We start from the raw sequence: 27453 nt of genomic DNA, 5'->3' as shown, positions 1-27453 counted from the left end.
TTGCTGTCCATCATCTTGAACTTTTTGGATAGTAACTTTACATGTAACCTTACAGACCTCTTCTATCACTACATAAGGAAGCACTTTTTTTTTTTTTTTCTAATTTTCTGAAAAAGTAAAGAAAACCGATGGATCAGGCTAAAAAGGTACTTTCTCTGAACATGACTGCTAACTATATAAAGTAAAGAATAAAAGTCAAGTGATAGTCTCTAAAGTTTAGAGGTTATAAAAGCAATCCAATGATATCTAAATGGAAGTCATTAAGAAGGCAAATACAAGCTCTTTACAATAAAAAAGTAACAGACATAACTTAAAACAAAAGAGTTTCCAAAATATAATCAGAAAATACTTTTTACAAATGAGGAAAATCAGGAGTGGAACAGGGAGCCTCTGCAGGCTCCATCTTTGGTGAAGAGGTTCAAGAAAAATCGCTGAGTAACTTACTCTCACCTCACAAGTGGCTGTGCTTTGAGAAGGGGGGCGCTCTAGAAATCTCCTGAGGCTCTTTTCCACCTGGATTATTCAATGAATCTATTTCATGATTCTCCAGACCTGCTTCAAAACCACCATATCATATAGCCTTTAGTGACCATTTTTGTAATGAGAGCAACTCTTCATTCAGTGCATGTCTAATCACTCACAAATGTTGTTGAAATCAGACCCTCAGTTTGATTCTCCATTTTGTAGAAATGAATTTTCAACATACTGTTTTATAAGAGTACATGATAATTAATCTAGCTTTGTGATTTTCTCAGTCTCAAATGTTTGGAATAGGTAATGTTAAAACATGACTTTGCATATGTTTAAAAAGACAACACTCCGTGATACACTGTCTTTTGTTAGACAAAAGAAATACAAATCATTCAGTCAATCAGTCAGTCAGTCAATCGATCATGTAAGCCAGTGATTTGTTCTGTGGTTCAGTAAACAAAGGATTTAAGTAATAATGTCTGTAGAACTTTTGAGATCTGTAAAACAATTTGGAATGAACATAAAATTGATGAATACAGGTCAAGCAATTAATATAAATCAATCACAGGTACTAGAGTGTATAAAAAGAAAAATATTGCTTTTGGTTTTTCACCAACATTTCCTAGCAATTTTTCTGAAGTGATGAATTCTGATCTCTCCTTTCTTGCGTCTTTTGCTTATAGGCTATTTCCACATAAATAAGACCAGTGTGAATGAATCAGTTTCCCAATAAAATAATAAGAGATGTTCATTATTGCATTGAAATTAGTCCTTGTCTTTCCCTGTCCTTCAGAAAAAAAGATAATCAACTGTCTTCATTATAAAATTTGTCAGCATGATAGAGCTAATATTAATGCATTTTAAATTGAAAATAAATAACAGGGTTGACATTTATCTACAATGCTAGAATGTGACAGGATACTGTATGTGGTGATGTGTGTCATTGGCTGATGCAGAGTGAACACATTATCCCCACTGCTCTCTCTGTGCATAAATCAGTGTAATTATTTAATCTTTAATTTTAAACAACTTCCACTTTGGTCTAGCTACCATGTTTCTTTTTTACAGGAGCAAGATAGACACTGGAATTTTTTTGCATCTCACAAGGAGGACTTCCTGATGGGAGAAATTATATAGCAAATTTTGACATGAAACTACTTTGCACAGTTTGTTGCAAAGTCCTTGGCATGTCTTTTAACTGGTCATGTTCAATTCAAAAGCAGAATTGTCTGCCAAAAAAGTTGTTCCTAATTTTGTGACTACAGCACTTTTTGGAATGAGAGTTTAACAATAATATTGTTAGTGGCCAAATTCTAACATATTTTTGAGCTACTTAGAAGAGGGTAAATTTACAGACAAAGAGTATCTAAATCCATAGAACACAAAGTCTACTTGTTTGCCTGGATGCATATCCTTTAATGGTACAATCGTATTTTAAAAATCAAAAGCAGAATTAATTTCACAATGGGTAATTTTCTCTATAATAATGTTCTTTTCTAGGGAAAATGCCACATTTCCCAAATACAGACATCTCATTGCATTCTGTGATTCACTTGTGCCATGATCTGTGGATGTAAGACAAGACTACCCAGTAAAATAAGTGCTAATAAACTTTCTTTGCTATTTGGATTTATTTCATATCCTTAGAATTAATAGCAGTTTATCAATAGAATATGAATAAATATATCCCCTAATATAAGAGTATATTGCAGGGGAGGATAATCTGTTTAAATCTCTGCATCCCTAGGGTAGCTAGGCTCTTTCAACAGGTGAATCATATTTGGAGCCAATGTGTCTCCATTGATTATGCAGAAACCAAAGAAAAAGATGACCCTGGTACCTGAAGTGCCCAGTTATTAATGATTCATTAACAATTTAACTGGTATAATCTCCACCTCTGCTTTACAAGTACAGCCTTGCTTGAGCTAAGAATGAAACTTCCTTTTAGAGGAATGAGGGGCATCATGGGGCATGAATTCCACCTGCATTTCCCTTTCTAACAGTTAAACCACAGCCTAAGATAGTGCTGTTTGGTGCTTTTAGGTGTTTGAGAGAGATGCAATTTTACTAAGTATATCAAGTACACAAAAATAACCCTAAACCCATATTTGAAAAATCAGATCCAAAATAAGAGTAAAGAGTAGAGACTTAAATAACTACATTTTATAATATCGTACCCAAAAACAAAGTCTATTTTGTAGTTCTTTATTTCTGGTCAGAGTATTGTAGACAACAGAAGTGAAGTGACATCAAACTGAGTAGAATGGAGATAGCAAAATATATCTCTACATTTTGAAGTTCTACCTGCAAGGAATTGAATGAATTTAAAGAGACACAGGCCATCACGTATGGTGCTGCACTTTTTAAGACTCCTTAGCCCCTTCTTTCTCCTTTTCTCTTGTCCCACTCTGCCTAATTGTGTTAACAGAATATGCATTTTAAAGAGATATTAAAAATTAACTCCTGCCTTGACAATTGCATTTTGAATTAAGCTCTTCAAAGACTCTTCACAAACAGGACTGGGAAATCCTACTTATTGTTCAATATGCAATAGCTCATACAAACTCCTGGTGCTAGAGATTGTTTTGCTGACATTGAAAGTAAGATCCAGAACACTGGTGGGTCCAGAACACTTAGCAAGTGCTCTTCGTTCTGAAGTGAATCCTGGGATTCTGTATATACACCTAGACAGCTTATCTGATTGTACTGGTGACAGACTTCAGAATTTTCCAACGTGTATTTCCTATCACACTGAGTGGTTAAGTGTTCCATTATTCACACCAGAAAGAAGGTCATATGGAAGGATATAGAGAGTCTTTGTCTTTGACTGATCCTCTGGCCAGGTCCTATGGCTCACCTCTCTCTTGCAGGGTTGGAGTCTCCCACAAACACATGTGCCAGGGGCAGTTTAGATTGGATATTACAAAAAAGTCTTCCTTGAAAGGGTACTCATGCACTGGAGCAGACCCTCTGTCTGGAAACTGGACATCTTCAAAAACTTGTAGATATGGTGTTTAGAGACATGCTTTGACGGTGGACTTTGATGCTCTGACTTGAGTTGATGATCTGATTTGATGACCTTGGAGGTCTTTCCTTATTCTTAATTATTCTATGAATCAGTTCTACATGCTGCTTTGAACCATTACTCTTTCCCTCCGTTATGCTCATGTTCTGAGCTTTTCCTCTCCCTAAAACTCAGAGCAATATTCTGGCCTCTTGCTGTCCTTTGATATCCTAACCCACAATTTCCCACAAACAGGATTTTCATGAAGGCTGATTAATGCAGACTCTTTCCTTAAATATTTTTCCTGTTATTGCTGGTCCAGGGAGCATAAAGATGTAACATGGGATAAATTAGCTCTATAAGAAAATAGTGTCTAAATGCCTTTAATCCTCAAAATCAGGAGTGGCTGTTAAGAGTGAAGTTCCTGTTCTGGTAACCTTCAAGAAAATGGTTTACTGAGAAATCCCAGTAAGTTAGATTGTCACTATTCTCCAAAATGAGGCTGTCTCACAACTCTTCAAAATCAACTCCAATTACAACACAATATAGTATCCCAAATTGCTGACTCTTTATTTGAGACTAACAGTTCTGGAAACAATGAATTTTTTTATTACAATGTTGAGACTACAACAGTACAAACCAAACAGGTTTTATCTACTTTGACAAACTTCTGGGAATTCAGCATGTCCTGGTCTTCTGACTTTGTGACCATTTTTCTTGTATCATTTTAACTATATAAGGGCTGCAGGAATCATCAATTCTGTTACACTCAATGGGATTTTTGGTGTTTTAACACTTATAAAACTAGATGACTGTAAACAGATTTTTTTTAAAAACTTTAAAAATTTAAAATTTACATTAAAATTTAAAAAATCAAAAGGTAACTTCAAAAAATATTTTAGCTCTAGACTTGTCAGTAGTCTGCTTCCTTGTTGGATTTTGTCCACTGCAGTTAATTTAAGTAGCGTAACTGGGCTCTGATTCCGACCAGGAATTGTGGCTCCTACCCAAGTCTGTGAACAAATAGTAATTAAATATGACTGCATTTAGAGCTAGTGAACAAGGAATAGAACTGAAAGCAAAATATGAAGTAAAAAAAAAATATATCAGCTAGCACAGCATGGTTGGGAACTAATTTAGTATAGATAAGTCACTAAGAAGGAAAAAAGTAGACAGGGGAGATTTGCTAAGTTTCCAAGCAGCTTGTTAGTATTCATGAGAGTGAATCTTTAGTAATTATCATGACACACAGATAGTTCATAGCCTAGATGAAGGATTCTGTGTGTCAATCAGTGAAAATGTAATCACCCAAAAAAGGAGATGTCTGAGGCTGGTTTCTGAGATTAACCAACTTTGAAGGAATTTGGAACTTTTGAATTTTTAGAACTTTAATGGCAAAGGAGCATAGGAGCTTAATGTATTATTTTCTCCTTCTACTGAAGAGGACAACTTTGCCTCTCCACTCAGCAGTTGTCAGGCCATGTCTGAAATACTGGGTTTGATTTTTTTTTTCCTATTATACAAAAAAGTTTGGACAGGCTAGAGAAAGTCCAGAGAAGGGCACAAAAATTATCAATGGGGAACCTTCCATAGGAGAAAAGGCTGAAAGCCTTGAGATGAAAAGGTTTAATGGAGACCTCATTACTATGTTCCAGTATTTAAAGTGTTACACTTGTTAAAGAAGATGGAGACTTCCTGTCATGGTTTAAGCCCAGCTGGAAATAAGGTACCATGAAGCTGCTCACTCAACCCCCTTCCCTGACCCTCACACTAGTGGAATGGGGAGGAGAACCAAAATAAAACTTTTAGGTTGAGATAAGAACAGCTAAGAAATTAAAAATAAAGTAAAATATACTGGTAATGGTAAATTATAACAATAATAATCATAAATAGGAAAAAAATAGTTTGGTGCACAATGCAACCACCACCGCAACCACCACCCGATCAGACCCCCCTTCCAAACCCAGATCAGCCCCCACTTCAGGGTACCTTCTCCCATTTTATGTTCCAGTCATGATGTTCTGCAGTGTAGAACATACCTTTGGGTCGCCTGTCTTGGCTGTGCTTCCTCCCAGTTTCTTTTGCACACCTCCTCACTGGCAGAGCATGACTTAGGATAAAAACAACTTAGCAAAAGACCAAAGCATCAATCAGTGTGTTGTCAACACTATCCCCATTCAAAATCCAAAACATAGCACTGTAACAGTTACTGAAAAGAAATTAGCTCTACCCTAGGTAAAATCAGGAGATTTCCTTTTTTACAAGGAGTCACTTGGGAAAGACATGGGTAATGAATAAAAGTTACTTCTGGGGTGATTCCAGTTAAAAACAGAGGGAAAATTTTTCACAAGAAAAATCAGCCCTTGGAATCATCTCACCAGGGAAGTGGGGAACACTTAAGATTCATCTGTTCAGGGTGCTGGGCCATGTTGCAATTTTGGTGCTAAGAAAGGCTGGACCAGCTGATTATTATCTATTAACATTTTAAGATAATTCCAGGTCTGCCATTGTGCAGATTAACACAATGTATTAGCAAGGGTGAGATTCCTGGGATGAAGAAAAGCAGCTGAAAAAATGTATTTGGTTCTGTGTTCTTATCCCATTTCATATTCCACAAAATACCATTATGTCTACAGCACAGGATGACAGACTATGCTGTCAGTGCTGAGTTCCCAAGATGTCTTTGATCTTCATAAACACAGAATCTGAATTTCAAAAAAAAATAATAAAACCTGTCAATATGAGGAGAAATATAGCTTAACCAAAAGGAAAATTAGCTAGGTCACAGTCTAACAGAGAAGAATCTGCAATTATTGTGTTGAATGCATTTAGGAAAGAGGTATTTTGGAGTAGTCAAAGGAAAGCTACCAGACATAGTGGGTTTTGATTAAAAAACAAAAATCATAAAAAAATGACAGGGAAAACTTAAAAATAGCTATGTTATCAAAAGTTTTATAGTGTCTAAATTCCAAACAAAGTTAAAGTTCAAAAATAACTTCTGGCCTAATTTTAAATAAAGATCTGTTAATATTTAAATAAATATTAAGTAGTGTTTGTTGCTGTTAAACCATTTGGATTACATTTTCTATGTTTTTCTGCTTTTTTTTTTTTCTCAGTCACTTCTGGGCAATGTCACACAGGAGCTATGATGTGTGCTTCTGATGTTCCAGCTGGCCAGAAGCCATCTAAATGTGCAGGTTTGAGCTGCACAGTAACTTTAAGTCTATAAATTACCAGCACTGAACAAAAAGACATAAGACTTCCTTACTACTCATTCCCAATTATTCTCTTCTCCCATGCTTGCATTTCACAAGGCTGAATCACAGGTCTAATTCAGCTGAGAATGAAGTCAGTAAAAAAGAGCCAGTTTTGAAAGGACTTGTGTTATAAAAAAGTTACACTTATTTCCTTTTTAATTTATCTTTCAGGATTTTTTTTTCTTATATTAAGCATTTAAGTTCTCTTTTTGGTATATTAGACACATATCTTTTAACCTTATTTTATTAAAGTGGGCAAATTAGACCAAGCATTTCCAATGACTGATTATGTAGGTTTCCCATTGGCTTTGACAGCAAATATGAGTGTTCAGTCAACAAAGAGTAGAAGCTTACAAAGCCTTCTGAACCTCTAATTGTGCTTTGGACACACATCAATAAAGCCAACACATGATTTATTCACAGTTGTCTCCCACTGAAATTTGGAGTAATTTCCTAGATGGCAGCAGTCCACAGGACAATAGTCACTCACAGGGCTTTATCGATTAGCCATCCCATCCACAATCTTATTCCCATGGTAGTCAACAGTAGCCTGTGCAGAGGAAGAAGCCAGAAATTTCGGAATAAGGCATTGTAAGGCATCCAAGCCACCTTTTGTGCATCTGCATTTTAAATATCCAATGCTGTAACTCTTCAGAAGTCATGTAAGTGCCTTTACATATGCAGAGAAAAGCCTAAAAGTTCTTCAAAAAGAGACCAAGTACACCTCTGCAAAGTATCTAAGGTGAACAGAGTTTTACACTTTGAAGGTCTCCAAAAATATTTTTCTTTAGAAAGTATATTCTGGCCTTACCTTGGAAAGATCATTTTCTGAATCTTGTTCTCAAGAAAATATTACTGTCTGACTGCCGATCTCACACATTACATGAAAAAATATTTCCATCTATTATTTCAAAAGTTATATTTTTCAATTTCATTACTCCTTTGACCCCCACTTCTGGAACATAAAACAACAGGCTCAGAAAATTGTCCCTCCTCTCTACAACACTTATAGATATTATTCTGTCACCATTTTTTTTCTGAAATTTCATAACTTAATCTTTCAGTCTTTCTTCAGAGGTCCCAATGAGAGAAATGCTGTCATTTGTAATTCTCTGCCTCCCTTTTGATGTGGGGTTATCTGTTTCTGGGTGGAGTATTTCTGGTAGGCCCGTGGCACTGGCTGTGCAGGAGATTTTTTTTATCTCATTTCTCAGGTGTCATAAATCCACTTGTCCTTTCCACCTGCAACTGCACAGAGCTCACTGAAGAGCAAGACACAGATCATATTCCAGGATTGACACATTAAACATAAAATCCCTTATGGTATACAAGTAGATACAATTTTCTTCACAAAATTTCTTTTCTTTCAATTCTTCAACAGTGAACTTCAGCAAGTTTTCAGTTCAGCTGAAGTTTAATTTCTTTTTTTTGAAATTCATTGACTTTTTCTTTCAGTACACTTGTTTTCTTCTTGTTTAGCTTTCTTTCTAATGCATTAATGCATTAATAAGCAAAACATTGAATATATATGAAAGTCTGAAACATCCTACTTTTAACCTTTTGTAGTGATGAAAACTGATTTTTCCCTTTTGTTTTCCACTACTTATTTTTTGTACAGGACTGTGTAATATCCTCAAAAAATAATAATTTCATTTGTTTATTGCCTTTCTTTAGGGACCTGGTAAACAGGTTTTTGAAAGACTAAATAAATTGTCATTAGGGTTGCATTTTTATTTATATACTTTGGAAGGGTTTGAATTCATTAGAGAGAGAAATTACCTTTGTAGAGATGAGGTTATTTACCATTTCTCACATCACCATCTACATTTAATTTTATTATTCCACTTTTAAATATTAAGCAAACTATTTGCTTCCAGAAATGTCTGTGGCTTACTTGTCAGAGAGTTTCTGAATGACAGGGAATCATTCTGAAGTACCAAGTAAAATATTTTCTACTGTCAACTCTTCTAATCTAGGAATTTTTTAAATGGCAGACTGTAAAATTTCTGGTAGCATGTCTGATGTTTTACTCTCAGGCTCTTTGGTAGTCTTCCAACAATATCTTCTATTTGCTGAACAAGCTGTAGCAATGACAAATAAAAGTAAATTTGAAGGGCAAAATATTTTCCTTGATGCTACTGACCTATGCAAATTGTTGGATGTGTCAGCAAATAGTTACATTCAGACTTGACCCAATGTACCACAAGAAATCATCTAAGAAAAACTGCATTGGAGTAAATATTTGAAAATTAGAGAGAAAACAACACTTGTTCAGAGAGAAAAAGTTCCCATTACAACAGCTTGCATAAATACCAGTTTTGTATAGTTCAGGCAAGCCCCTACAAAAAGAGGGGAAATATGTTCCTGTAAGGGCAAAGTCAAATACATATAATGCCATTGAAACAGTGTGGCAGTGATGTAATATATTCATTACAAGCTCATCCTATTTCATTTGTGTGTAACTCTTCTACAGTATCTTTGTGGAATACACAGTGTCTTTTGTGTATTATTATTGCATACCAATCAGTGAAGGAATACAAATGAATTATGAAAAACACTGAGCCCCAAATCCTCTTATTCTCTCTAAGATGGCACCACATTTAACAGAGAGTCTCTAAAGGCTGTAAATAAATTGATACTGATATCTAATTTACAATAAGAATATAGTATTTTCAGAATAATGTCAAAAATTGAGATAGCATCATATAATCCAAGAGGATCAAATAGAAAAAAAAATTGTAGTAAAGGCTGCATATTATGATACTGGGTTTTATTCAGTTTCCCATGAAAGTTCTTCATCAAGTAGTGAAAGGATTTTGATATTTCAGATAAAAACATATATTTGGATTTAATACTATTAAAGAAGACAGAAATTGGGCAGAGGAAAAACAAGGAATATTTCTCTTCATGGAGAAAGCTGCTAGTACAGCCATTCACAGAGCAGTATCACACTCATCATGCAATTAGATAAGATGAGAGGGTTTTGCTAGCTGAAAACAGTACCTAATGTGACCTATCTTGAAATTTCCAATTTTCAGTCTAGCATAAAAAAACCTTTTCTCTTCCTGGAAGAGGCATGAAAACTGATCCCAATATCAGGCACTTTGAAGACAAGAAGTGCCATATGCATTGTATATACTATTAAAATCAGCTATTTCTTCTGCAGAACTGTATAATGGTGCTGAAACCTGACCCTCTCCTCTCAGGCTGGAATCACTGAGATATTCCTGGATCTTCTCTGGAAACTCTGAAGGCACAACAAAGTTTGAAGGAAATATTCTTTCCTTCCAAAAACTTTCAGGCACTAAAACATGAGGACAGGTTAGACTACTGCTAACACAGAAAATGATTGGGAAAAATAAACAACCATTTGCATTTTGGAAATGCAGGATAAGAAAGGAGAAAAACAAGAAAAAAAAAAGGAAGATAAAAGAATTGTAGCATTCATATCGTCTTAACAACTGAGTGAAGCAAGTATACTCCACTTAGACAAAAGGGAAGATTTTATCAATTGGAAAGGCTAGTGATATCACTTGTTTCAGAGACACTAAATGTGGGTTTATTTGTCTGCTTGCTTAACAGCTTTGAGTTCTGCACCCATGATTAACTTGTGGTCTCACTCTTGAGCATGCAGTGAAAAACTGTGTACTCCATGAGCTCTCAAAGACTACAGACTATGGCTAGCAGTACCTGTTGACTACATACCAATCCCATTAACAGAAAGTTATTGAGACTTTTTTTTTACTACCAAGTCTCAAATATCATGCTCTGAATCTAAACTTTTCTCAAAGTGATATCTATCTCACTTTTTCCTAGAGAAAACCTGATGGAGCCCCTCTTCCACTGTGTATAAGGCATGACCACTGGTCTGGCACTCAGAACTGCGTAGAAGTCACAGATCTTGCCTGTCTTCAATGGAGTCATAATTCCAGACCTTATTTTTTTGATTTGTTTTTTCTGATTGACCAATAAGCAAGATTTAGTGGCTTAAACTGATGAAGACCATTACAAATTTAGGAGATAAAAAATATTAGATTTAGATTTTAAGTGGCAAAACCTGATAGATTTAAGTATTTGAACAGGAGTTTCTAGTGTCAATAGCACTTGAAAAGTTCTACTTTAATCTCTGAATGTCAGCAAGAATATCCAGTAATTATCTCTGATTTTAATATGGCTCTTATTGGTGGAGAATTTACCTGACAGAGATTTAATTTTGTGTTTAACTGCATCAGCCATCTCTGTCTAAAGGCATGTTATGTAAGTGCAGTGCTTGAATAACTGCATAGGGTCTTAGCTATCTTAAATTTATTTTACTTACCTTTATATATGAGCAAATGTAGCAGAAAGAATCAATAATGTACCTCAAATTCTCTCTAAGGTAAATCTCCAAGGTAAATCTAGTTAAAAAAAATATTAAAAGATAACTAATGAATTAAGGCCCTGTTGGTGAAATAGAAACTTCAAAGGCATATGGTTAGATTATAGAGAAAAAGCAGAATTTTTTTAAAAAGTAATATGAGTTTCATAAGGTGGTCAAAAGTTTGAAGTCCCATAAATACTGTGTTATATGGTGTAAAAGCTTTGACTGCTGAAGTTATAGATGGGAGTTGTTACTGGGGGCAAAGCTGTAGACAGTTTGCACAAATCCTTAAATAGACACATAATGCTTTGAACATCTTTTGTGAAAAGAGAAGTGAGATTTTGTTGCAGTCTCTATGCTGGTGATTGTCAGATTGGCAGGTGAAACAGCACAAGGTATGTGAGAGCTGTTCTTTACTATTTTATCCCCTATGATGACAAGCATCATTCTGCTGCAGCAAATGTTTATTCCCTTGCAGAGCCACCCCAGACTAGGGAAAATCCTCTCTTGAGACATCTGCTCTTGGATGAGCTTATTGTTGAGCTTAATTGTGACCTCTTTGGAGAGCTTATTGTCCCCTTCAAGAAAATATGAATTATCAATTGCTTGGTCACAAGTTGTCATGGCTCTGATTGCAATGTTGTATATATCCCTATCTTGCCCAAATTTGGCTACTGGGGCTCAGCTTTTGGTGCAGCTGTGTGACCTTAAACCAGAGCTGTGTGAGAAAAAAAAACCAAACTGTGAGAGGAAAAGTCTCCTTGAGAGCTGCTTTTCAGCTCAGCCACTCACCCTCTTTGAATGTCTGAATGTCTCACTTAAATTTCATTACAACAGCATGCAACTCTGAGGTCTTTATGTCAATCTGCAAATTAAATCTAAGTAGGAAAAGTAGCACAACTCTAGGATACAGAGTGTAACAATGTTGAATAGTGCAGTGGAGTCTCTGGCCCTGTTCATGCATTCAGAATTGTCTAGAGAAAAAAATAAAGACAATCTGGTTTGCCTCTAGAGATTTTACAACATAATAAAGTTCTCCTAATCAGTTCAATTAACCATGATTAAAACAAACTTGATGCAGTGCAATATATCAAGTGAAAATATACTTGATATCTGTGATACAAATGATATTTATAGAAACTGCACCATAACAGGCTCCTTCCTTAGTTTTACGTTCTGGGGGTCTTTGTTTTTTCATATATTTCAAGCTCTAAAGCATTTGTATTACATCTGGTGACTAAGAAATTTTCTTCTTTCTTCTGGATTCATTAGCTCCTTGTGTTTGGATTTTGTCATATTTACAGAATTTTCATAGAATCAAGAACTAGCACATAGAATGTGCTAATGACCCCATTTGGGTTATTGAGTCTGACTCCTGACCCTGCACAGGACAGCCCAAGAATCACTAAATGGAGCATTGTTCTTCAACCCTGTCAGGCTGGTGCTTGACCACTTCCCTGGGGAGCCGGGTCAGTGCTCAACTACTCTCTGGGTGAAAAATCTTTCCTGATATCCAACCTAAACATTCCTTGACACAACTTCATGCTGTTTCCTCAAGACCTATCGCTGCTCACCTGAGAGAAGAGATCTGCATATGCCCCTCTACTCCCTACATGATCAAGATGAAAATTCAATAGAGAAGTTGAGAAACTCTTATGCTTAAACAAGGTATAATTCTAAATGGAAAGAGAAACTTGAGGCACTTTTTCTGTGCATATGTTTATATCACCTTATGGCAAGTCCCCTCATCTGCCAGGAGTGTGCAGTGGCTGTTGCAAGTTGATTGGAAGCCCTCAGAACCCATAAGGGATTCTCTCTTCTGAGCAATGGTGGAGATCAGTAGGCAGTAAAAATCAGGTCCTTAATTTGAGAAAGCAGAGGATATAAAGACTCTCCTTGTGTCCTGCACACACTGTTAATCAGTGGTATCAATCTTCTGAATACTGTCATGGTGAGCTGATTTATACAGACTACCCTCACCTCAGAAATGATGTAGAGCAGAGTTGAACAAAAATACTTTCCAATCTTAACAGATCACTTGGTTCATGAATTCAGATGTAATTTTAGAAGGCTGTAAAATTTTAAAAGAGTCTCCTGACCATTGTGAGCTGACTTGAAATCAGTAGATCTTAAATTTTCTGGGGAAGCTGACCAGACATTTTAGAGATTATTAATTTGTTTTATTCTCCTTAATTTGAACATGCTAATATACTTTATGATTAGATGGAATGCTATTAAGCTCACAAAACCAAAGACTTGCACCTCCTTTTTTTTAACAGACTACTTATTTCCATAATGAGTTATTTAATCTTCAGTTTTCTTTAAGTTCACCCAAAGGGATGTTTATGATCTTCAAAAGAAAGTTTCCTTGCTATATTAAGTAACAGCTAAAACTGAATTCTGATACAGAGGATGAGTTCAGGTTTTAGGGCATTATAAAACAACAGTGTAGTTAATCATCATGATGACTTCAGTTGATTGGATGGCTAGCCACCAGAAAGACAGGACTGGTGGATCAGTTTTTTGTGCATTTTTGCCTTGCAGAAGCTTGATTTATTTTGGCAGATAGAAACATTATAGAGCTCTCCTATATATGCATATACTTTCTCCTTAAAGTTACCAAAGTGAGACATTGATACCATCTCCTCTGCAGTAATGTCTCCTGAAAGAGAGGAGACATTGAATCAAAGAAACATATTTCTATTAGGAGATGACATATTCACATCTTTCAGTTCATCATTTCCAAGATAAACCACAAAGATATAAGCAGAGCAGCTTGCTATTCCACATCTGTACTTCGTTAAAAGAAATCTTGTTACATAGCATATGAACTGAAGCTGAGATTAACAATGTTCTGGCAAAACAATTTCAACCTTGGTTTACTTTTTTTCTATCTTCAAAATAAATAGCATGTGCATCTTTCACATGAAATTATTCACATAAAAATTATTCATATTTATTCATGTAAAATCGGGAAAGAAACAAGTTTGTCTATTTAATTTAGGAAACATGAAAGTTTTTTGGTTTTTAACACAATAGTTTGCATTTTTTGGTATCAAAATCTTCTGAATAAATATTAAAATATTTATCTTATGATATTCCATCCATGCAGATACAGAAGATGTTAATTATAATAAACTACAAAAAAAAAATCAAAGGTTAAAATAACCAAAAACAGATGCTTTCATTCCCAAATTACTGTAAATTTCAGGCATAAGTATTCATAATATGAAAAAAATATTCTCATTTTCCAGTACAGTCTTATAACACAAGGAATTTTAAAAATGCACATAGAATTGAATAACTTGAAAATATAATGTCTGTTGTACAGGAAATTTAGATTGATATATTTTATTCATTCTGGATCAGATTTTTTAAAAAATCAAAAAGGAAATTCCCCAGGAAAAAAAAAAGTGGGGGTAGGAGTGAGGGTTGGTGTGAATGCATATACAAAACAACTTCCCCAAAAATCAGAACACCTATGAATCAATATCAATAAATAAAATACAATAATGTGACATGTCTTTAAATGAATGTTTTATCAGAAACATTTTGGTGTACAAACAGAATGAGAATAGTTTATTTGGAAAAAAATATTTGAAACCAAATGGAAAATAATTCCCCAGTCAAAATTATTTGATTTTGATAATGCTGAAAAAAATGAAAATTATAACTTAAGAAAAACAAAATCTCCTTTCAGAGACTGTTCCTATAAAATACCTTTTATTTTCAGCAACCCACATATTTGAAAGCCACTTGTCATACCTTTCCTACTGCAGGTAGTGAAGAATGTTAATCACTGATGTTACCACTGATATTCATTGGCAAAGATACCTTATGGAGGGTATTGTTCCCTCTTATCTGGTCACTGTTGCTGCATTATTTGTGTGCTTTACCAGCCCTATCATGAGGCTGCCAATGTCTCAGAATGGGACTGGGAACACAGCCCAACAAAAGAGACATGCCAACAGCACTCCTGCAACTCTCATGGGTAGAAAGCTCCCTGTAAAAGCTGATTTTTATCCCATAGTACACATACAAAATGCAGTCTTCCTGAAGTCAGACTGCCCTTAATGCTCAAAAATGACAAGGTTCCTTGGGGAGTCCACATTTATAACACTACTGTTGTCAAACTTAATCAGGTTTTGTACCAGTTAGCCTTCTATATTTTGGTTACACAGTCTATATAAAATGCACTTGTAAACGATCTAACAGACATCTTGCTTGTAAAACATGATATCTCAGGTCCTAATGCACAAAGCAGGCACTGAACTGACCCAAGTATTTCCTAAGGAAGATGTACTGTCTTTCAAACCAGCACATAGTACCCTGGTGATCCAAGTAAAAGAAACCTTTTAGAGGTTCCACTTCACAGATGTAGCATTGCTTTGCTGCTGTAAAGTGCCCATAATATTTGAAGTGACTTTTACAGCAAAATTTTTATCACTGGGAGAAATAGGTGTGCTCTTCTGAGGTTCCTCATTGCTACATAAAATCCATAATTGCAAACTCATCCCCCTATTTCCTACATATAGTGTTTAATAGATTCATCTTTTGCCTGGTCGGTGTTCAGGCACTGTTTTAAGTGAAGGAGTGAGTACCTTTATTTGTGGAAGTAAGGGTTTGAAAGGTTTTTTAGCCTTTGCTAGTAGCTTTTCTCCAACTCTGTTATTGGCAACACATGAAGTATTATTACTGTTCTTAATGTCTACACTTTGAGACTGTGGAATAATAAAAAAAAATTTAAAAAAAGAAAGCTAAAATGAAGCAAAGTAATTTAGGCTGAAGCAGATACTTTATTAATATTTCATAGAAATTTTGAAATGTTGAAGACCCTACAAGACACAACATTATTGGCTGTGGTAATGTCACAGAATACCACAGAGACAATACATCAGGATCAACAGCAACAACCAAAAAATTAACTGTGGTATTTAAACATATGGCCTAACTTTAAATGCACATATAATGCCTTTAAATAGTTCAAAAATCCCTAAGTCTATGAGTCAGGCAAATATTAGACATGTGAAATAGACATTGCCATCTGCATATAAGCAATACCTTCTGTACTAGAATCTTTAGGGTTTCAGAAAGTCATATGCTTTAGCTGAAGCTGACAGGAAACAGATCTCACTGTCCATACACAGCTGATTCACTGTCAATGAGTAAACATGTACCAGGCACCACTAAGGTTAATTGTATCAAAACCTGAAGGCCACATCACTATTCATTTTTAAATGAATGCTGCTTCTCCATCCAGCTCTTCTGAAAAAGCTCAGCTTACATAACAGGTTATTGCATGAATATTCTTCGAAAAATTAATATATTAGTCAGTCATAACCTGAGGTACTCCTGAGTACACATAAGAACTGCAGAATTTACCTCAAAATACTCACAAACTTTGAGAGAAGTTGAGCTGAAATCATATCACACCTTCTGAAGGCAATACCTTTATTCCAATAAGGTACAATTTCCTGGTGTCAATGAAAGTGTCACTGATCAAAACACCTCTCAAGTTCATAAGGGGCCTCTTCCTTCCAAATTGGTATGTGAAGTAATTTAGTTGTGCTCTCTTTGAAGACTTCATTTTCACAATGAGTAATGGATATGGTCTCAAAGCATCAGTTAAAAGCAGTTAAAATTTATTTTGATTCAGAAAAAATTACCATTTTGAGAGAGAGAATTTCTGTTGTGACTTCTTTCTTCCTACTTTCTTTTCCTCCCACCATCCTCCACATCTACACAGTAAGAGCTATTTGATGATTTTTATGTTCCCTTTTGTGCAATTACTATGATAGCCCAGCCAAAACATCAAACATTTCCTCAGTGAGGAAAAAAAATCTTTTCTATGGAAAATGGTTAAAGTACTTCCTGGAAATGGCAGTCAGAAACAACAGGGGAAAGGGCAGAAGTGAGTTGAATTCATCTCTTGAAAAGCAGGAAGAAATGGCATTTGTAGAGAATGAGACTGATTGAGCTTTTCCATTTTGTTCTACTGACACCTCTCCTGCAGTGTGACTCAGATGATTAAGGCTGCATGCTCAATCTGTTTTGTCAGAGCTCAGGTTATCCAGAATCACATGTATTGTGTGTGTATGGGTGAGTGAGAATGAGACAGGGAGGAAGGGAAACTGTGGGCATATACACACGGTGCTTTATCTTCCCATTGGTTTTGCCGTCTTAGCAAAGACAATCTTAGAATCAGGGAATCATAGTAGAATGGGCAGGCAATTTTTCTTGTCAAAATTAGTTTTGTGCAGTTGCACAGCCAATTGAAAGTCTACTAGTATATTGACCAGTGCCGACCCAGCCATTCGGTCCACACTGGGAGCCAGCAGCTCCTGGTCCCTCTCTAGGTGATTAATGCAACAGTATTAACTAAGAACTCTGTCTGGTTGCTTTTCAAGAGCAGAAAGAATAACTCAGACACCTCGTGTGTGATATGAGATACTGAATATCTGAAAAAAAAATACCGGGACTGCCAGTCTCCACACAGACAAAAATAAGTGTTCTTCCTAATGTCCTGAGAGAAAAAGCACAAAATGTGCCCTTCCAGTTTCTCAAAATTCTCCATACACACTCTTGCTTTCTTCCTGTTAACTCTGAATCCTTTTATTATTTCTAATGATTTGACAAGTAGATGCAGTTTAATGTCTAGTTTGTTGGTGATGCTTTAATTCTTTGAATTTCTGAAGCTGGATATTTGTGTAGGGTTATTGGTCACTGAAGTAATAAAATATTTTTTCTGCTTGAAACTTGTACAGTAGAAATAAAATGAATGCCAAATAATAAATTATTCTGCCCAATTGATAATGTTTTTATCATAATACTGTTAATATTTTAAAGCTACCAAGATGCCTTTGATGATGATCATTCTAGATAGGCACTCAGACATATGTATATAGGTATATAAAGCCAGCACTTCGCGCATTTTTTCAAACATGTAATCTTATTTTTTTTCCTCCAGGTACAAAGTAAGATAAATTAAATTTATTTAGGTGAGCAAAATTGCCAATAAATCCTTCTGAGATTTTATATCTATGATTCTGTACATAAAAGATTACTTTATTCTCATGGGATACTACCATCTTGCATTACAGTGTCTCATCTAATAGCCAGGACTGGATGTCTTTCAAATGCAGAGTGTCTAAAGTTATGTTGATGGTAAAGTGGTGAGATATTTATATCTATTCAGGTATTTAGTCTATGTATGGGGTTGCCATGATGCATTAATAATCTAGTTCATCTTAGTTCTTTCCCTTGTTAAAAAAGAGTTAAAAGAAAACCAACAGAAAAACATGAGGGTTTTTCTGTTCTTTGAAATTAGTTTGCCAGATATCTGTTAGGAGCTATGATATTTCAAAGATTTCAATCACCTTATTGTATCTTTTTTATAAACCTATTGTGTCTTATTTATAAACACATTTATTGTGTTTATAAATCTTTGAGTTTAGCTATTGATGTTCTTTAAAAAAGAAAGGACTGTCATATGAAGCATAGTTTGTAAATTGAACACCAAGCTCAATATATAGGCCAATGTGCATTTCACTGACAGTTTCATGCCTTGTTACATAATGCATGTCTTAAGTCTCTGAAAATCAGCATTTTGGACTTGCTAGGAGATAGAGTAAAATTCCCAACCAAAAAAATCTATATTTTCCTGGGGAAAAGAAGGAATACTGGCCAATCAAAGGCTGTAATATCTGCTTTATTATTTGGAAAATTTCAAGAAATTTCAAGAAATTTCAGTTCCAGATTATGGACTTCTACTAAAGCTTAAAAAGCCACCTCTCATTGTCCCTGAAACAGACAAAAAAAACTTCAGACTGCTCTGGGTCTTCTTTCTCAACTGGGTTAGTCATGGGAGTTATGCAAGTGCTGTTGAGCAGAGTTATATGGACAAATATGAGATCAATTCTCCCACTTCTGTACTTCCTCCTGGGTAACACATATTTAAGCATGAAAGTAAGATGTCTGTGTAAAACCTTTGGTGCTTAGAAAGTCCAGGAAAGGTAGGAGAGATTATTTGGGATATTTGTTAGGAAAGCAGGTATTTAAATCATGTCTGTAGCAGTGAGAGCAGAGAGAGACCACGTTCTGGTCTACCAGCTAAACCAGCACAGTTCAACTACGAACACCAACCTCATTTCCCCTTTCTCCAGAAAAAGACAAAACTATTTACTGCAGTTCTTGGCACACACCTTTTTCCAGACAATGTCTGAGCACTCTATGGAAATGTAGGAATTACCACAGGCCAAAGCTGTGAAGGCAGTGGACTGACAGATAGACACTATGAATGTGCCTTGTCTAGGAGTCTATGTAGCCTTACTTGGTAAAACAGAGCAAAAGGCAACCAGAATATTAAAAATGTCAATATAGGCTATAGAAACACTTTAAATCAGCTGCAGGGTAAAGAAAATAAGGAAGGATACAGAGTGGGAGGCATTCATCTGAGAAGCAGATTTCAGGAACAGGTATACTCATGCACTCTTTAGAAACATGGACAATTCAAAAGTAATTTTGAGACAAAGCTGAGGACTTGTGAATCAGAGCAGGAAGATGATGTGTATGAACGGAGATTGGATACACAAAAATCTTCATAGAAGCCCACGATTGCATTATTTACTTCTGCTCCTGAATAAACATTTTCTGTCTTGCTTCAGTAGACACATGGTTTTGCTCATTTTCTTGTTACCATGTATGGTGGACTGTTCAATATACTTCCTAAAAACTGATTTACACTTTCAAATATGAGTCATAAACCAACTTACTTCTATTAGATCTATTTTATGAAGAGGACATGTCATATTAACAGGTCTAAGATCAGGAAAGAACCTCTTTGAATGTATAACTGTTACCAGACCCAGCATTCCTGCCCCCAAACAATTGACTATGATTAGTAGTTGAAAATAGAAAAACTATTGCTGTATTTCACCTAACCTTGAGTGCAGTTTTGGGTATGACAACATAAGATATAAAGTTATTAGATAGCATCCAAAGGAAGGCAACAAAGATGGTGGAGGAGAAGCCATGTCAGGAGCAGCTGAAGTCACTTGGTCTGTTCAGCCTGGAGGAGACTGAGGGAAGACCTCATTGGAGTCACAATTTCCTTGTGAGGGGAAGAGGAGGGGCAGGCACTGATTTCTTCTCTCTGGTGACCTGTGAGAGCAGCCATGGGAATGGTCTGAAGCAGTGTCAGAGGAGGTTTAGGTAGGAAAAGGTTCCTCACCCAGACATTGAGAACTGGAACAGGCTCCCCAGGGAAGTGGTCACAGCACCAGCCTGACAGAGTTCAGGAAATGTGTGGACAATGCACATGGTGTGACTTTTGGGGATAGTTCTGAGCAGGGCCAAGAGTTGAACTCAATGATCCTTGATATTTTCCAACTCAGTATATCCTGTGATTTTATGATTTATTGTTGCAAATGTCAGCAAAGCAACTGAAGCACCAGAAATGTGGTGCTTTAATTGACAATGGGAAAACCACTTTCTGAGTAAAAGTTTATTTATGAACAAAAGGTACACACATCTCCTGGTCTTCCTTATAATTAATCATTTACTGTGAATAAGAGACCTTAGTAAGCAATTAAAATTGAATTTTTAATGAAAAAAAAACCACGTTCCACAGAATGCAGTAGGCAAAAAGCGCTATAAAGAGATAATCACAAACCACAGATTAGTAATAAAGGCTTCATTTTATCACCTAGAAACTTAACACATACCTGCCACTGTTGCAAACAATCTAAAATAAAAGTTTTGTGATTCTGGGGCTACTACATTGATATTAATTATACAATTTAGGCTACTATTCATAAAATTATAATCACTGAGATGAAACATACTGAGATCAAACCAAACTCTCATCTAGATTGGTCATTTCAGGCATCATTTTTTTTATCTTTCTCGTCTTAGGAATTTGATCTGCAGTTTCCTTTTCTATTACATCATTCCTAGAAAGAGTGGAAATGATGAGCTGACTATATTGGTTTTCAGTCTATGTTTAATGAAAAGTAGTTTCCAGGATTTTCATATAATAAAAAAATACAAAAAAGGATATTTTTTTTTGTTATGTAACAACCTAAATAGCAAGTATCTAGATAGTAAATAATGTACTCCAAAACAGTTAAGTGGAAAATAAAATAGGGAACAAGGAAATTTCTCTGTACTCAGTCACAGAGGTTTTTTATCACCTTTGTAGCCTGGTGTCTAACCTAATTTTACGTTAAACATTTCCATGTCCAAAAAGTTTAATACTAATGACAAACATCATTGTTTGGAAGACAAAAGGTAGCAAAAATTAAAATCAGCATGTGTATATTACTTCTCTGTTTAAATTGTGACAATAATTGCAATAATCACAAGTCCTGCAGCCACTGCCGTGCAGCATCAGATATGAGTATCCCTAAAGTGTTCCTTTTAGCACCCAAATATAGACTTAGGTTTTCACTGCGGCAGATTTATCCCCTAGTCTGCAGCTCTCGGTGTTCAGGTACCCTAATGCGTGTTTTAATGCTGTGGACTGGGTAAGGTTTTATTTGAAGGGAAGCAGCACCATCTATTGCAACCTGATAGCTTAGCTCTAGATGGTATAAAGACAGGCTTGGCCTGAGCCCAGCTTTCAACTCTTTCTTGCAGGCACTTTTTATAAATTTGTCCTTGTCCAGCTTCAAATGAGATTAGGATCTCACTTGGTGAGATTTGGTGGTGCAGGGACAGGGCTGTGTTCCATGCATGCACATGTCTAATAAAAAGTCACATCTAAGAAACATAACTGTTTACAAACTAAGATAATAAAATAGCATAAGCCCAGTCCTAAATAACTGTTGCTTTTAAATGACTTTGCTGGAATTTTCATTTCTGAAGTGGGAGGACAGTCAAAAGTTAAGAGCATATTTTACCCAGGTGATATTCTTTCAAAATTTTCTTCCAAAAGTAGCATTAATGTAGGTGTGCAGTACAGTATGTTCTTCTAATAATGACAGTGCTATTGTCATCCATCTATATTTCTGGTTCTTCTCTTTTTTCCAGACTGTCTACAAAGCCTGGCTCTGTTCCCAGTATTTTGAAGTCACACAGTTTCACTGCAGCAACAGAATTCCTTGCAAGCAATACTGTTTGGAGGTTCAAACGAGGTGTCCCTTTATATTACCAGACAATGATGATGTCATCTATGGAGGACTATCAAGTTTCATCTGTACAGGTATAGTACAGAAAAACCAATTTCACTTGTTTTCTTAAGTCTAAATGTCATGGATTTAGCTGTAACTCTGAGACCTTAAAGGTATTCCACATCAGAAAGATTTCTTGGAGGTGCTAGGATTTGAGCTCAGATCTAGTAATGCACAGTTATGATATAGCCTGCCAGTCATCAGCTTTACAAAACAAAATTTCTAGAAAAAAATTATTCTGCTCATTTTTTACATTTAATAATTTGGTGGAGGATTTATTTTACTTCATGTCATGCAATACTCAGAGGTTGCATGTCATGCAATATTCAGAAAAAGAAAGAGAAAAAGTTCATCCAGTTTTTAGCATATTCGTCTTTGTTTGCCTGCATTCTTATGCCAGATGAATCAAGAATCTGAAGCACAGCATTCAAAATTGTGCAGCAGCTCTCAGAAAGTGTTTAAGAAAACATCTTTCACTAGTGAAGAAATTTAAGAACCAGTTGTTCACCTGTGAAGAACTTTGATTTTTGTTTGTTTTCCTATTGAGTCTGGTTACATTTTATGAATACTTTTTAATTGTAAAAGATATTGGTAATGTATATCTCAGGTACCACAGATACTTTTATCAGGAATGGATGGGGATTATCCACACAAAATTTCAGTTTATACCAATATTATCTTCAGACTTATGGTGCCTAGACTATCATCTGAGAATCTTGAAGATATTCAGGCAACTTATTCCCAGTAAATTCATAAAAAACAAGTTTCAACACTTAGATCATTTGACACGCTCATGCAAATATCAGAAATTAAACTGTCTTCACCTCTTAATTAGGGCTCCACTGGAAATCTTGATAGTAAATAAGTTGTCTAAGGTAAGCTACTTAAAACTAGAGTCAATTATAAGAATCCATAAATGTTATATACCATCTTAGATGCAGGCATAAGGATTATGGCAACTCACTTCACCTTGTACCCTGTGTTTAGATTTAAGGTGATTCTGGTAGCAAGGCATTTACTGGATTTTTTTTCCTTGGAAATTAAATTTATTGCACAAAATCAAGCAATATCCATCCATATACAAAAGAAAATACAAGAAAAAGTCAGCTGAGTTACAATTTTGAATCATCACTTAGCACTTCAATGCATTTTTTAAAAATTAATAGCCTTCCAATATGTATATGCAGTAAGCAAATGAGCATTATTTTCCAGTTTAAGGTAGTATAGTAGAAGTGAGAGACTTAGGAAAATTTTATTTACCACAAGTTCACAATCTATATATGTATGTTCACATATATGCATGTACACACATGTACACAATGGCAAGAAACCAAACCAACAGCAAACAAAATCATCGTGGCATGTATTCCAGAAAATCTGTTAGGAAGTACACATCCATCCCTTCATTTTCCTAGTTTAACTCATAATCCAAATTCCTTCCTAAAACACATAAAATAGATGATTTTGAAAAGATTACTGACATCCCTGAGTCTGGGATGAAAAAGCAGCTTTAGGGGAGGATTAAACTCATTTTGTTGCAGGTATTATTAAAAAAATGAGGGTATTTACACATGAACTCTGTGACTAAGCTCTGCCTAGAGTCTTGGTGTAGCCAGTAGAGCTGAAAGCCATTTGACTCACCCTAGCCAGGCACCTGCACCTGACCAAGGACTTGCTCACATTGCTGGCTGTGCTCTATTGCTGTAGCTGCTGTTAAACCAGAGTTTTACTGCAGACACTTAAAATCAGGGTGACCTAAATCTCATCTCAGCTGTCCACTAACAAATATTTGGTTGAACTTTTTGTCCTTTCAAGGCCAAACCCAGCAGCATCAGGGCAGAGCTTGTGTTCACAGACCCACAGGAGTCAGTATGCTGACCCTAGAGAGTTGTGTGCAAGGGAAGATGCTGAGGACAGGTATGAGGCAGCAATTCAAACTCTGTCTGGAATACAGTCCCATTTTCACCCTTATTAAGCAGCAGCTCACTGTAAGAGTGCTTCCTGCCACTAAACAATGAAAAATTAGACTTTAATCTGCTACAGGAATAAAGAATTATACCTCTCTGCAGCTTAATGAAAACAGATTTATTTCATGCAAAGGACAGTGAGCTCAAGAGCAGGCAAAACACTCTATCTCAGCATAGCTTGTCATAGATAACTTGAAATCATTTCAAAGAAAAAACAGCTGAAAGAAGGTGACCCATGTCTTGAGGGACAACTCCTACTGCACTTTTTGTGTTTCTGTCTGGTATACACCTTCTGAGATTTCTAATTATTGATCTGTCTCTTCATTAGAAAAACACAAAAGAGTAAGGTAAAAAGGTATTCTTATTTAATATTTAGATGTCAAGTAACAAGAGAAGGTATATAAGGGATAGCTGATTTGATTTGGTGTTGACTACAGTCCAGAGCTTGGGATGAACACAAAAACATTACCTGTAATTTTCCAGTTGCAGACAGGTAGAGGTTGGTGTGTCTCCATACCCCATGCTGGGAGGTGCCCTGGCAGTGGGAGCTGCGACCTCCCCTTTCAATCCTGTCCTACCACAGCAGTAAGTCAGAGCTCAGAGATCTGCTGGAGATAAGTGCATGGCAGCACTGGTGGACAACAGGGAACCCACAATTTTTTTTTATTGTTTTTTCTTTCAGGCCAGGATTTTTTGTGGTGTTGGGGCCTGAAAAAAAAAACCTGGAGGCCGTAAAAGGATATAATAACAAGGTCTTGACCCTTCCTTGGAAGGCCATCATGATGAGAAAACAGCATAGAACTGGCTATTTTTCCCCAATAAATACTGCAGTCGTTGTTATATTTGTAATTAAGTTTAAAAGAAAATAAAGTGTGGTTTATAATATGGATTAATAACAAGTTATTGGAAATTCCTGAAGACTTCATATAGTAAGTAACAAGTATTCTAGCCTGAGAATGTCTAACTATATCACCTCCAAAGAAAGCCTATAATAGAAAATGGACAAGGCATGCTACCCTCATTTTGCATCACCAGAACTCATCTTTTGTAGAAATGCATGTGAGGATGTGGAACAACTGCAGTGCAAGAGAAAGTACTTGAGAGATTAATCAAAACAATCAGAATCACAGTGTGGTTCTGATTGTGGAAATATGCAGTTAGGTAGAAAGAATTTAGTGTTCCCTTCTTGCCCACTTTCTTCCAGGACATAGAAGGAAAAAAGTTGATCCTTCCATCAGGTGCTGCGCTGTAGCCTGCTGGTTTTCAAATTCATTAAAACTGAATGATTACTTTCAGTTTAGACCTTTGGAGTTCATATCCATACGAGTAAAGTTTCCAGTGGTTTCATCCAATGTTTCTCTTTATAGCTCAGCTGTCTAGAACTGCCCATGCAAACCAAAATCTCATTTGAGGGAGATAACAATAGTTTTCAGGTGTACATGGAAAATTACAGTGAATTAGTCCCATGCAAAATTCCAGGTCAAGGTTTTTACCTGTAACTTCTAAGAAAACAGTGTTCATACCAGCAGGATTTTTTTCTATTGTAAATGTAGTCATCTCTTCCTTAACTAAATGGGCTACAGCACCAAACTACCCTATGCCAACCATTGATGCACATTTGGTCTACAAAATTAGACTAGAGGTAGAGTGGGAAAAAATCCCTTCAGAGGCATTTAGGGTTGACATGAGATAGGTACTCAGTACCAGCTGCTTCGCTGTACAGATCTTCTCATATTTACAAAAATTACTTGTTAATACAGCCTGTTCTGACTGTTTGGAGAAACTGCTGTCCATGTGCCAAGTTTGGACCAATTTAGAGTGCAGACTTAGGGCTAATTGTGTCCTAAAGGCTTTCTTTGAAATGAGAGGTCCCTTTGGGCCCTGTGGCATAACAGGGCCATCACCCAGCATCAAGTCTCAGGCCAGAAATCCCAGCCACATACTCACTCTCTTTATCTGTACAATAGATGTCATGGCATTTAATGGAGAAGGAGAGTTCCTCTTTGAAGGAAAGGAAGAGAATGGAGCGAGCAGCAACAAGGCAGAGATATGTTGCATTACTTGTTCCAAAATTAGCATGGCACTCTTTAGTACTTCCCAAGGGCAGTGTCATCAGAATGTGTCTTCTGCCATCAAGAGGAGAATCAAATTTGTCCATTCTCCTGTGTTGAACAGATTTGTGATACTTTTCAGAAAGTGTTGAACAGACTTGTGATACTTACTCCTACAGAAGGAGCAAGTAAAGAGAGAGAAGAGGTAAGTAGACAGGTGATTCAGGTACTTTAAATCACTAATATTTTTCAGTTCATATTAATTTAGACTCCTAATTTTGTGTTCTGATTAACGTCTCAGTTGTTTGGAACACAGTGTGAACCAATTTTTGGCAAATAACAGTAACATATGTGATCCATGCAAAGTAACACATGAAACTCCACCTCCTTTAGAGTAAAGAATTCACTGGAAATAGCACTGTCAGTCATGCTTCATAGCACACAATAATGTTTCTAAAGACATAGTGAGAATTATTACAGAGAATTCTCATAATCTGTAGAAGTTTGATGACTAGCAAAGCTCAGCAAAAGTATTAGAAGAAATTCTGTAAACTGCAGCTTCCTCTCAAGGGGCAGATGTGTGACTGGGTTTCACCAAGAGGTTTGGCTATAGTGTCTCTTTCAAAACAGATGCCCTGATTTCAGTGAAATTTGAAAAGCAATTTCCTTGAGAAAATGTAATATATAGAAAGGAATACAATCTATTTCGTAGAACAATTCAAGAAGAGAAAATCACTCTGAATTCAATCTGCTTTATGTTGTTCTTGGCAAATTCAAAAAACCCATATATTTGATCCAAATTCTTTCTCTAAAAATGTCTTATAATAATGTGTCATTTACCTCCTGTCTTCACCTCTTAATAGGTCCTAAAATATCAAAATATTAAGCTAACACAGACAGCACGATAAATCCCTTTTATATTTGATAAGCATGGTTTAAATCAATACTAGCCATGGATCTGCTTACTGGGAAAATTTGACATGGTTTTTTCAGCAAAATCTATCAACTAAATAGCTCATCTTTTTGAATCTAGTGTTCTTCTAGTCTTGAGTATGTGGCTTTCCCATGAATGAGGGCTTTCCCATGAATCAAGGGGCTTTCCATGAATGAGGTCCCATATCATAATAGGTTTATTAGCTGTAAATTTTCTTCTCCTATAATAATGACCCAGACAA

The 27453-nt window shown here is 35.9% G+C and overlaps 1 protein-coding gene across 1 annotated transcript in view; it reads left to right on the top strand.

The window, feature by feature from the left end:
* NALF1 (NALCN channel auxiliary factor 1) overlaps positions 1-27453 on the top strand; it is a 444836-nt gene that overhangs the window by 402652 nt on the left and 14731 nt on the right. Inside the window, exon 2 of the mRNA XM_066545164.1 lies at positions 22121-22292. Within this exon, the coding sequence (XP_066401261.1) occupies positions 22121-22292 (172 nt within the window). The remainder of the gene's footprint in view (positions 1-22120; positions 22293-27453) is intronic.

The sequence above is a fragment of the Molothrus aeneus genome, chromosome 2, assembly GCF_037042795.1.
Source record: "Molothrus aeneus isolate 106 chromosome 2, BPBGC_Maene_1.0, whole genome shotgun sequence".
In the NCBI taxonomy this organism is placed as follows: domain Eukaryota; kingdom Metazoa; phylum Chordata; class Aves; order Passeriformes; family Icteridae; genus Molothrus; species Molothrus aeneus.
Note: the sequence above shows the minus strand (reverse complement) of the source record. Positions and strands in the feature narration are given on the sequence as shown.